Source organism: Gnatocerus cornutus, chromosome 7 (genome assembly GCF_029298725.1).
Source record: "Gnatocerus cornutus isolate USDA-ARS CGAHR chromosome 7, icGnaCorn1.1, whole genome shotgun sequence".
Taxonomy (NCBI): Eukaryota; Metazoa; Arthropoda; class Insecta; order Coleoptera; family Tenebrionidae; genus Gnatocerus; species Gnatocerus cornutus.
Genome location: NC_142239.1, coordinates 17582851 through 17594037, shown reverse-complemented (window position 1 = coordinate 17594037; position 11187 = coordinate 17582851). Strand labels below are relative to the sequence as shown.

The 11187-nt window shown below is 33.9% G+C and overlaps 4 protein-coding genes and 1 pseudogene across 6 annotated transcripts; all 5 read right to left on the bottom strand.

The window, feature by feature from the left end:
* Positions 1-297: 297 nt before the first annotated feature.
* On the bottom strand, positions 298-1519 carry LOC148171893 (retinol-binding protein pinta-like). The gene is made up of 5 exons (XM_088041676.1): positions 1246-1519; positions 1043-1202; positions 751-994; positions 491-704; positions 298-446 (listed from the first exon to the last, which is right to left on the bottom strand). Exons 1-5 carry the CDS (start codon positions 1376-1378, stop codon positions 298-300), a joined length of 900 nt encoding a protein of 299 aa, XP_087897802.1. The 5' UTR covers positions 1379-1519.
* Positions 1520-4215: 2696 nt separating this feature from the next.
* On the bottom strand, positions 4216-5403 carry LOC148171892 (retinol-binding protein pinta-like). The gene is given in 5 exon segments (XM_088041427.1): positions 4216-4452; positions 4455-4704; positions 4749-4992; positions 5039-5198; positions 5243-5403. Coding segments are annotated over 5 exon segments (942 nt in total). The 5' UTR covers positions 5376-5403; the 3' UTR covers positions 4216-4297.
* Positions 5404-6642: 1239 nt separating this feature from the next.
* LOC148171891 (alpha-tocopherol transfer protein-like) lies at positions 6643-7736 on the bottom strand. Of its 2 annotated transcripts, none has more exons than XM_088041574.1 (5): positions 7604-7736; positions 7398-7557; positions 7109-7352; positions 6837-7063; positions 6643-6792 (listed from the first exon to the last, which is right to left on the bottom strand). In XM_088041574.1, the coding sequence occupies exons 1-5, from the start codon at positions 7734-7736 to the stop codon at positions 6657-6659; spliced, it is 900 nt and encodes a 299-aa protein (XP_087897700.1). In that variant the 3' UTR covers positions 6643-6656. The 2 variants fall into 2 exon arrangements, with proteins under 2 accessions (XP_087897700.1, XP_087897699.1); XM_088041573.1 differs by having other exon boundaries at positions 6643-6805; positions 6850-7063.
* A 315-nt stretch (positions 7737-8051) lies between these two features.
* Positions 8052-9399, bottom strand: LOC148171890 (alpha-tocopherol transfer protein-like). The gene is made up of 5 exons (XM_088041396.1): positions 9037-9399; positions 8823-8982; positions 8533-8776; positions 8274-8487; positions 8052-8229 (listed from the first exon to the last, which is right to left on the bottom strand). The coding sequence occupies exons 1-5, from the start codon at positions 9167-9169 to the stop codon at positions 8081-8083; spliced, it is 900 nt and encodes a 299-aa protein (XP_087897522.1). The 5' UTR covers positions 9170-9399; the 3' UTR covers positions 8052-8080.
* A 683-nt stretch (positions 9400-10082) lies between these two features.
* On the bottom strand, positions 10083-11166 carry LOC148171889 (retinol-binding protein pinta-like; annotated as a pseudogene). Its single transcript, XR_015770431.1, has 5 exons — positions 11022-11166; positions 10818-10977; positions 10537-10772; positions 10277-10490; positions 10083-10232 (listed from the first exon to the last, which is right to left on the bottom strand). The product of XR_015770431.1 is annotated as a retinol-binding protein pinta-like (transcript).
* Between the last annotated feature and the right edge of the window lie 21 nt (positions 11167-11187).

The following is an 11187-nucleotide window of genomic DNA, read 5'->3' as shown; positions in this document are numbered from 1 at the left end:
GCTCAGGAGAAAGAATGTGAACTCTCATTTAAGTTTTTGTTTACTTAATTAATATGTATTTATTTAATTATTGGGTATGAAGTAAAAAAAGTCGACTTTCAATCTTGGATGCACATTTTTGGTAAAACCATCCTTACATGCTTCTTGAATTTGAATTGTTCAGCTCATCTTACAAAAAATTCTAGATTTCTTCACTTGTTGGAGTATTTAGAAATGAAAAATGAAACCCTCCAAGACCCGTTTTTATTAAACAATTTTATCCATCACAACTTTTCATTTTTACATAAATTAACTAATCTAGTCCAAGTCAATCTTCTTAAAGCTTCCATAAAATCCCAAAATCTCATCATTATTCAACTTTTCTGGCCTCAAACTCTCATCAACTCTCAACGTGTCCAACTTATCAAACCGCGCTTGGTGCTCATCAAATTTCTTCTTCGTCATTTCTGAAATTCACACTCATTGTAAAGTTACTACCACTGACTCTTACCGTTTAGTTCTTCTAATGATGGTCCGTCACCTCCGTACTCTTTCGGTAGCACCTCCTTCGAAAACATCTCCTTCATAACAGCATCATCTTGATGGAACTGAATTCTTTGAAAAATTTTCGGTTGCACCACCACTTTTAATATGTTTGTGAAGATCGTCACGTAGGAAGGACAATTAAGATAAATTAGCTTGTTTAAACGAAGAGCGTAGATTTTCTAGAATTCAAATTGAAAAAACTGACCAAACAAGTGACGATGGTACCTTATAAACAGCGAAACCTTTCGCCATAATCGTCGGTGTTATCTTCTTTACATCGTTGAGAGTAAGACCGCTCATATCAAAGATGAAGACGTCGTCAATCATGAAATCATCGTACAGTCGCACTTCAAATAATGCAAGCCACACTTTTAACAAACCTTGAACATTTAAAACATCTGGGAATTTAGGTTTGGCGAAGTAAACACGATGAGCATCATTTAGTGGCATTGGAAAAATTGAAATATACCTAAAAATTCACTTCAGCGAAAGAAAAAAATACTTCAGTGTTAGTTACATGGTATCGAAGATTCTTTTAATATCATCCGTCTTTGGGTTGCTATTGTCAAACATATCGGGTATTACACCACGGATCGTGTAATACATGTCGATCCTCACCTTTGTCTTCTCGATGCTAAACTTGTTCAAATTGAGGAAGTTCTTGATTTTAACATCCTCTGGTTTCAGAGTTAGATTGCGATTTTTTTTAGGCGAACTTACCCATGACTTCAGGGAGATGCGGTTGCGTTTTTAACCACGTTTTGATGATGTTAACGTCATCATTTACTATTTGTTCGGTTCTGTCGAAAGTTTCGTACAGTTTTCGCTTCGCTTCTTCGCTAACTTGGTACATGATGAACGGTGGTTTCAACGAAGTCGAATTTTTTCTGCTAATTCTCTTATTTGAAAATAAGTTATGGTATCGCTAATCAATTATTAAAGGATTTATATACATTCATGTAACAACATATAACTAGTTTTCTATGGGTAGTGGAAAAACGTGAAACGGGGGTTAAAGTGTTGTTTACAAATTTTATTACTTGAAGGCCGACATATATTTCTTTCATGTTTTTATATTATTTTATAATAATTTATTAGTTTCATAAATTATATTCAACGCAGAAGTAATAATCAAAATGACCGTTTTCTGACCGCTTTCATTTTGCCCTTTCTAGGATTACGCCATTTATCGTTAATTTTTTAAATTAAGTCAAGATACTGACATTACTCCCAATTTTATAATTATTTGGGTAAAATCAAATCGACAAACTGCTGTCAAGTGCAACCAAGACGTGTTGAATTATTGCAAATGAACATGTCTAACAGTTCTGCTGCAACAACATTAAAAAGCACATCAAACCTAATTCATACAAATTGTGAAGCTAAAGAAAATATCAAATTTTCTGAAGGATTCATAAATATTTACAATTATTCAGTTGTTATGAATGATTAGATCAATAGGTCATAAATAATAATTAATTAACTTGTAAATTTAAAGAAAAAATCTATCGCTTCGGCCATTTTTGACCTTAGTACACAAATAACTATTTTTATAATTTTAGTATGATTGTACAGGGTCCGGCAACACTTGTGTCCACCCCCAAAATCGTCTTTAATTTTAAAAACAAAATTTTGAAAATTTGCATACGCTCATAGTTGACAAAGCTCTAGAAGCCGACCCAAAAATTTATTTTTTATCACTTATAGTTTTGGCGTCGCGCACCTTAAAATGTATTTTTTAGCTAATTGTAAAGGTTTGTGAAATCAACCCCTAATTTAATTTTTTTTTTAATATAAGTGTGATAAAAATATCTCAGTTGATATTTTAGATTTAATGTGAATTGTATTCAAAATGTGAGGAAAAAATACTGTTTTATCAAGTTAGTTTGGGAACTACGTTTACACCGGTCTGTCAACAACTTGTGTCACAAATGACATCTATCCTTTGGTTCGTTTTAGATGGTAACAAAAGTCTTACTTGGTGAAACTGTAGCTTTGTCGATGTTAATTAACGTATTCTGGTGTCCATAAAGTGGAACATGCCCGAGTTAATAAAAATTCACCTTCATATGAGTGAATGAAGTGCCTTGTGAAATTTTGGTGTAAACGTAGTTTGTCACTGCACCGTCAAAATGTTGAAAACTAACTTGATAAAACAGCGTTTTTTTCGCCAATTTTTAACACCATTTGCAGTAGATTTAAAATAAAAACTCAAATATTTGTATTACAGTTATGTTGAAAAAAAATTGAATTCGCTAATATTACCGCAAAAACTCAAAAATCGCTAAAAATTATACTTCGCGACGTCAAACAAACCGTGATATCAAAACAAATTTTTGTGTCAGCTTCTAGAGCTTTGTCAACTATAAGCGTATGCAAATTTTCAAAATTTTATCTTTAAAATTAAAGACGATTTTAGGGGTGGACACAAGTGTTGCCGGACCCTGTATAATAATCTATGTTTTACGATATCGTTTAGCATCCATAAAGTGTCTCTTTTTGGGCGGCGTCCGTAAAATACGCATCTTCGTTAATTTCAACCACGTTCGGTGCACCATTTTTCATTTTCAATAGATTTGGATTATTTATGTTAATTTCACAAAAACTTTCACTTTTTTTCCGCGTCGACAATTTAATTTACTAATTGATACCTTAATAAAGAACATGACATTTTAATTACTCTGAAATTTTCCTTCGCTGGATTTTTGCCCTGATTTTTTTAATGTTTTATTTTAGTTTGAGGGGGTAAAATTTTGTATTACATTATAGTGTAAAGGCAAATTATTTACTCCAAAAATTTTATTCTCTTGAACTAAGGTCTCTCTTATTGTTTACAACGTCATAACAATATTTTTTGACTTTGGAGGCTGTAAATTTTTTTTTTTTGAATTTATGTTTTCAAGGCTAATAAGTTATTAAGAACTAAAAAAAACTCTCAATTTACTGCAACTTTACTTATTTCTAGAAGTTTTCCAGATTCTCCGCTGTCAAATCCATCACAATTGTCTAAAATCGTGTTTGATTCTTGAATTTCATTGTTTTAAATTTATTTTTAGGCGACTTAAACTGAAAATGGAATTTTTAGGTCTCAAAAGCGGCCTAAAAGTAATTCTTTTCTGGCCGCAAACATTTTTGGCCGATCTATGGTGGCGCCATCTATCCATAGTTTTGCATATTACATAAAGATACCGACATTACCTTCAATTTTATAATTATTTGGGTAAAATCAAATCGACAAACTGCTGTAAAGTGCAACAAAGACGTGTTGAATTATTGAAAATGAACATGAATAGCAATGCTGCTACAACAACATCAAAAAGCAGATCAAACCTAATTCATACAAATTGTGAAGCTATACATGCCGAAACTGCAAATATAAATAAAGAAAATATGAACTTTTCTGAAGGATTCATAAATATTTACAATTATTCAGTTGTTATAAATGATTAAATTAATAAATCATAAATAAAAATTAATTAACTTGTGAATTTAAAAATGTCCCCTAAAAAATCTTGTGTGTATCACGGCCAAAAAGTGCCATTTTGCCCTCGCCTTGTTTCTGGCCTCGGCCATTAAAAAAAGGCTCGGCCAAAAAAGAAACACTTTTTGGCCTTGGTACACAAATAACTATTATTTATTTTTTAGAATATTAGTTGGGAATGAAAAATATCACCTTCCAAAATCCGCATTTATTACACAATTTTAACAATCAACTTGTTACCTAAAAGTGGCTAATTTAAACAACTTTTGACTTTTAGTTAAATTAAGAAATCTAGTCCACGCTAATCTGCTTGAAGCTTCCATAAAATCCCAAAATCTCGTCATTATTCAACTTCTCGGGTTTCAAACTCTCATCAATTTTCAAAGTATCCAGCTTATCAAACCGCGCTTGGTACTCATCGAGCTTCTTCATCATCATTTCTGAAACTCACAGTCATTGTAAAATTACCACCGCTGACTCCTACCGTTGAGTTCTTCCAACGATGGTCCATCACCTCCGTACTCCTTCGGTAGCACCTCCTTTGAGAACATCTCTTTCATTACAGCATCGTCTTGATGGAATTGAATTTTTTCAAAAATCTTCGGTTGTACCACATATTTTAATATGTTGACCAAGATGGACATGTAGGAAGGACAATTAAGATAAACCACCTTGTGCAGACGAAGAGCGTAAACTTTCTACAATTCAACGTGAGAAAATAACACCAGAAGTCCAAAGGTACCTTGTAAACCGCCAAGCACTTTAACAGAACAGTCGGAGTGATCTTCTTCACGTCGCTTAGAGTGAAACCTTTCATGTCAATAATCATAATGTCATCAATCATGAAGTCTTCGTATAGTCGTACCTCGAAAATTGCAAACCACAGTTTTGATAAATCTATGGGGCTGAACACATCCGGGAATTTAGGTTTGTTGAAGTAGATGCGATGACAGTCGTTTAATAGCGCCGGAAACGTTGACATGTACCTGAAAATCGACTTCAGCGAAAGGAAAAAAAGACACTGCGAGTTACATGGTTTCGAAGACTCTTTTAATGTTGTCCAACTTTGGGTTGCTGTTCTCGAAGATGTCGGGAACCACTGCACGGATTGTATAATACATGTCGATTTTTGACTTCGTCTTCTCGATGCTGAATTTGTTTAAATTGAGGAAGTTCTTGATTTTAACATCCTCTGGTTCTAGAGTTAGATTGCTATTTTTTAAGGTGAGGACTTACCCATGATTTCTGGGAGGTGTGGTTGTGTTTTGATCCACGTTTTTATGATATTAACATCATCGTTTACAATTTTTTCAGTTCTGTTGAAAGTTTCGTACAATTTTCGCTTGACATCTTCACTAACTTTATACATGGTGAAGAGAAGAAAGTAAATTATGAAATTCTCTTGATTTTATTATCTGAAATGTGGGCAAACCGGATTGTCTTGGTTTTATGGCACAACGTGTCTTGGTAAAAACCATTTTTACCATTGTGAAAAAAATAACTTAAGTGGGACCTATTTAAAATCTATTAAAACGGAAAAATAATTAAAGACGAACTTTTTCCTTTAATGTTTAATGGAACACCAATGACAAAAAACACAAAAAAAAGTTACATTTAATTAATTATTTTATGCACTTAAATCTATGTGATTCAACTCAAAATAAAAACTGGATCATTAGCGCTAAAATTAAGCATCAAATCGAAAAACTGATGGCATTATTGCTAGGGTTCAAATTAATGAAAAAAGTCGGTTTTCTCTGCGTAACCGATTTTCGGCACTGAATTAGAGTTCAGATTTTTCCCCGGAAGTCAAAATTAACAACATGAAACATCTATGAACACTCAACGGAGCGCCAAATGGAAAAATCGATCGAAAATTCTTGCTTCTGGAGTCGAAATTGATGAAAAAACTCAGTTTTTGATAATTTCTTGACGGCAAACATGAAAGTCTTCAGAGAGAAGCGAAATTTTGTTTACAACATAATTTGGTAATCTTGCGAAAAAAATGAGTTATCTTAAGTGTTATTAAAAACTGGGTCACTTATTAGTGGTAATACTGATCAGATCCCCTTTTACTTTAGTAGTCTAATATGTGTAATGTTCTAACTCAGATTTCTTGGCCATTTTCCCATGTTCTAAGCATTTTTTTTTCAACAAAAACCCGTATTTCTACCAAAACATCAAAAACACCATTGAATTTGACTTTTTACTCTTATTTTTAACCCTTAGCTTCTAACTCAGATTTTCCTAAAAACATCAATTTACATACGGTAAGTAAACAGATGGAAAATCATTAAAAAAAAATCAATTGTGGACCTCAATGCTCAAGATGGACAGAAGAACAGATCTCAAGAAACGAGGCATGATAATCTGAGTTAGAACATTACACATATTAGACTACTAAAGTAAAAGGTGATCTAATCAGTATTACCACTAATAAGTGACCCAGTTTTTACTTTGAGTGACAATGAAGGTAAAAAGTTAAATGTATCGGAGGATAAAATACTCCTAATTAATTTAATTTAACTATTTTTGTCACTAGTGTTCCATTGAACATTTGCAATAAAACTCTTCCGTCGTTTTTTACTAATTAATAAAGCAAAAATAATACTTAAGATAACTGATGCAAAAACTGCATAAATTAACTAAACTAGTCGAAGCTGATTTTCTTGAAGCTTCCATAAAACCCCAAAATCTCATCATTATCTAATTTTCCCGGCCTCAAACTCTCAGTAACTTTCAAAGAGTCCAACTTATCAAACCGCGCTTGGTATTCCTCCAGCTTCCTTATCATCATCTCTAAAAGTTACAATCATTGTAAAGTAATCACCATGGAATCTTACCGTTTAATTGTTCCAACGATGGTCCTTCACCTCCGTACTCTTTTGGTCGTACCTCCTTTGAGAACATCTTTTTCATAATAGCATCATTTGGATGGAACTGAATTCTTTCAAAAATCTTCGGTTTCATCACAAGTTTTAACATGTTTACCACGATGGACATGTATGAAGGACAATTAATGTAAATAATTTTGTGCAGACGAAGAGCGTACACTTTCTAGAATTCAACTTGAGAAATTGAAGAGATACATGAAGATGGTACCTTGTAGACAGCCAAGAACTTTACCACAATAGTTGGAGTGACCTTCTTAACATCACCGAGCGTGAAATTTCTCATATCAAAGATGACAACGTCGTCAATCATAAAATCTTCGTATAGTCGTACCTCGAAAATCGCAAACCAAAGTCTTGACAAATCCGGGGGGCTTAAAACGTCAGGGAATTTCGGTTTTGAAAAGTACACACGATGAGCGTCGTTTAGTAGTACCGGAAACGTTGAAATGTACCTAAAAATGACCATCAGCGGAAGAAAAGAAGACATTGCGAGTTACATAGTCTCGAAGACTCTTTTAATGTTATCTGACTTCGGGTTGCTATTCTCGAAGAGCTCGGGTACTGCACCACGGATCGTATAATACATATCAATCTTCAACTTCGTCTTCTCGATGCTGAACTTGTTCAAGTTGAGGAAGTTCTTGATTTTAACATCCTCTGGTTTTAGAAGAGTTAGATTGTGATGTTTTAAAGAGGTACTTACCCATGACTTCGGGGAGATGTGGCTGCGTTCGTATCCACGTTTTGATGATGGTAACGTCATCGTCAACTATTTCTTCAGTTCTGTTAAAAGTTTCATACAATTTTTGCTTAGCGTTTTCACTAACTTTATACATGGCGAGAAATGTGAATGATCTGAATTGAAATATTCTACCGGTTTAGTCATTTAAAAAGTTGCGGAAAAAATGGTGTCATGGTTTTATAACTCGTTTTAGCATCGGTACAACTAATTGGTTGAGTGGGATTAAAATATTGTTTATTAATTATTTATTACTATTGTTGTTTATACATTGTTATTAAATTTTTTGATTGTTAAAACATTTTTTTTTATTATTTATTTCATTAGAATTGTTATGAATGAAAACCAAGACTTTCCCAAAATTCGCTTTTATTTCATTACTTAATAAAGAAATTACAACTTTTTTGCCCACGTTATCACCAAAAACATAAATTAACTAATCTAGTCCACATTTAGTTTCTTGAAGCTTCCATAAAACCCCAAAATCTCATCATTATTCAACTTCTCCGGCCTCAAACTCTCATCAACTTTCAACGTTTCTAACTTATCAAACCGCGCTTGGTACTCATTGAGCTTCTGCATCATCATTTCTGAAACTCACACTCATTGTAAGGTTACCACCGCTGATTCTTACCGTTAAGTTCTTCCAACGATGGTCCATCACCTCCGTACTCCTTCGGTAGTACCTCATTTGAGAACATTTCCTTCATTACAGCATCGTCTTGATGGAACTGAATTCTTTCAAAAATCTTCGGTTTCAACACAAGTTTTAGTAAGTTGACCAAGATGGACATATAGGAAGGACAATTAAGATAAATGATCTTGTGCAGGCGAAGAGCGTAGACTTTCTATAATTTAACTTGTGAAAATTGCCATATAAGTGACGATAGTACCTTGTAAACTGCTAAACCCTTGACTAAAACTGTCGGAGTAATTTTCTTCAAATCATTCAGAGTAAAACCTTCCATGTCAAAAATGATAACGTCGTCAATCATAAAATCTTCGTACAGTCGTACCTCAAAAGTACCAAAAAAAAGTTTTACCAAATCCAGGGGGCTAAAAACGTCCGACATTTTAGGCTTGTTGAAATAAACACGATGAGTGTCGTTTAATAACACTGGAAACGTTGACGTGTACCTAAAAATCGAATCAGCAAAAGAACAAGTAAAACACTGCGAGTTACATAGTCTTGAATAATCTTTTAATGTTGTTCGACTTCGGGTTGCTATTCTCGAAGAGCTCGGGTACTGCAGCACGAATCGTATAATACATGTCGATTTTCATCTTCGTCTTCTCGATGCTAAACTTGTTCAAATTGAGGAAGTTCTTGATTTTAACATCCTCTGGTTTAAGAGTTTATGAGTTTAGATTATGAGTTTATTTGAGGAGGGACTTACCCATGATTTCTGGGAGGTGTTGCTGCGTTCTTATCCACGTTTTAATGGTGTTAACATCATCGTTTACTACTTCTTCAGTTCTATTGAAGGCTTCGTACAAGTTTCGCTTAGCATCTTCACTAACTTTGTACATGACGAAATGTGTGAATGATCTAAATTGATGTATTCTGCCGGTCTAGTCATTTAAAAACTTGTGGGTAAAAATGGTGTCATGGTTTTATAACTTGTTTGACCATGGTGGATGGCGAAAAATCTTGTTTATTAATTAATTGTTATCATCAAGTCCCGAAATTTCTGAAGTGATAAATATAATCTAGAAAATAATTATTCATTGCCCCATAAATTGAGATGACTAAATTTATCTCTTTTGCTAAGGAATTTTGTAATTGGGCACATTTTCCGTCCAATAAATAACAACCAATGAAAAAGTGGCGCCGCAAATTCAGAGCCCGGTTTCATTTGTTTTGCACCTCCAATAGATTGCCTTTTTTTGTGCATTACCACAATTGTTTTGGACATGTAGTCAATATTCTTCATTTTGTTATGAAAGAAGGAAGGGTCATTAAATAAAACAATCTAAAATGTGTCTATTTTGCTATATAAACTCTAGAAACTTATATTTCTAATATTTCTTGAATTCCTCAGATTCCAGTTTTCAGGAATCTACAGAAAGGCAATTGTGAAGGTCGTGGGAAAAAAAGTGTACATAACTCGTTGGAAAGTGTTTTTTTGCACCCGTATCTGACGCCTCGTGCATCTACATTCACACTCGTGCGAAATTGGCCACTTTCCGCACTTGTTATGTAAATATTTATTTCGCACTAGCATTATTAGTTGTTTGGAATGATTTTAAATTTAAAGCGACTTTAAGATAAAATATAAAAATGCGAGAAATTTCAGTTTATCGGACAATAAAACTCCTTTTTATTGGAATGAAAACAAGACCTTCTAGAACCCGCTTTTATTTTACGACTTAATTTGTAATAACGGTTATTATAAGTACAACTTTTTTACCGGTATTATCAGTAAAAACATAAATTAACAAATTTAGTCCACAGTTAGTTTCTTAAAGCTTCCATAAAACCCCAAAATCTCATCATTATTCAACTTTTCGGGCCTCAAACTCTCATCAACTTTCAACGAATCTAACTTATCAAACCGCTCTTGGTACTCATCGAGCTTCTTCATCATTATTTCTGAAACTCACAGTCATTGTAACGTTACCACCGCTGACTCCTACCATTGAGTTCTTCCAACGATGGTCCATCACCTCCGTACTCCTTCGGTAGCACTTCCTTTGAGAACATCTTCTTCATAGCAGCATCGTCTTGATGGAACTGCATTCTTTCAAAAATCTTCGGTTGTACCACAAATTTAAGTATGTTGACCAAGATGAACACGTACGAAGGACAATTAAGAAAAACCACCTTGTGCAAACGAAGAGCGTAGACTTTCTACAATTTAACCTGTGAAAATAATCACACAACTAAAGATGGTAACCTTGTAAACAGACTTTTGCCAAAATAGTCGGAGTGATCTTCATGTCATTCAGACTTAGACCTTTCATATCAAAGATTGGAACGTCGTCAATCATAAGCTCTTCGTACAATCGTACCTCAAAAATGGCAAAGTACAATTTTGCCAAATCCTGGGGGCTATAAACATCCGGTATTTTAGCTTTATTAAAGTAAACGCGATGAGTATCGTTCAGCAGCACCGGAAACGTTGACATGTACCTAAAAATCGACGTCAAAGAAAGAAAAAAAGACACTTCAAGTTACATCGTCTTGAAGACTCTTTTAATGTTATCCAACTTCGGATTACTCTTTTCGAAAATCTCCGGAGCGACACTCCGCATCATGTAATACATATCGATTTTCAATTTTGTCTTCTCAATGCTGAATTTGTTCAAACAGAGAAAGTTCTTGATTTTAACATCCTCTGGAAGTAGTGTAAGATTATCATTGTTTTGAGGAGGAACTTACCCATCATTTCTGGGAGATGCGGTTGTGTTTTTATCCATGTTTTGATGATGTTAACGTCATTTTCTACCATTTGCTCCGTTGTGTTAAACGTTTCGTACAGTTTTTGCTTTGTGTCTGCAGTAACTTTGTACATGACGAAGGCGATTGAAGTGAATCGCAAATCTAG

Bases quoted from the DNA above. Each gene is read 5' to 3' on its own strand.
- LOC148171893 (XM_088041676.1), bottom strand. From the start codon at position 1,378: ATGTACCAAGTTAGCGAAGAAGCGAAGCGAAAACTGTACGAAACTTTC. The intron at 1,203-1,245 runs GTAAGTTCGCCT...CTCTGAAACCAG, and splicing joins GCATCTCCCTGAAGTCATGG to AGGATGTTAAAATCAAGAAC. The intron at 995-1,042 runs GTAACTAACACT...GTGAATTTTTAG, and splicing joins AAAAGAATCTTCGATACCAT to GTATATTTCAATTTTTCCAA.
- LOC148171891 (XM_088041574.1), bottom strand. From the start codon at position 7,736: ATGTATAAAGTTAGTGAAAACGCTAAGCAAAAATTGTATGAAACTTTT. The intron at 7,558-7,603 runs GTAAGTACCTCT...TTCTAAAACCAG, and splicing joins ACATCTCCCCGAAGTCATGG to AGGATGTTAAAATCAAGAAC. The intron at 6,793-6,836 runs GTGATTACTTTA...GATGATGATAAG, and splicing joins TTAAACGGTAAGATTCCATG to GAAGCTGGAGGAATACCAAG.
- LOC148171890 (XM_088041396.1), bottom strand. From the start codon at position 9,169: ATGTACAAAGTTAGTGAAGATGCTAAGCGAAACTTGTACGAAGCCTTC. The intron at 8,983-9,036 runs GTAAGTCCCTCC...CTCTTAAACCAG, and splicing joins ACACCTCCCAGAAATCATGG to AGGATGTTAAAATCAAGAAC. The intron at 8,488-8,532 runs GTACTATCGTCA...GTTAAATTATAG, and splicing joins AGGGTTTAGCAGTTTACAAG to AAAGTCTACGCTCTTCGCCT.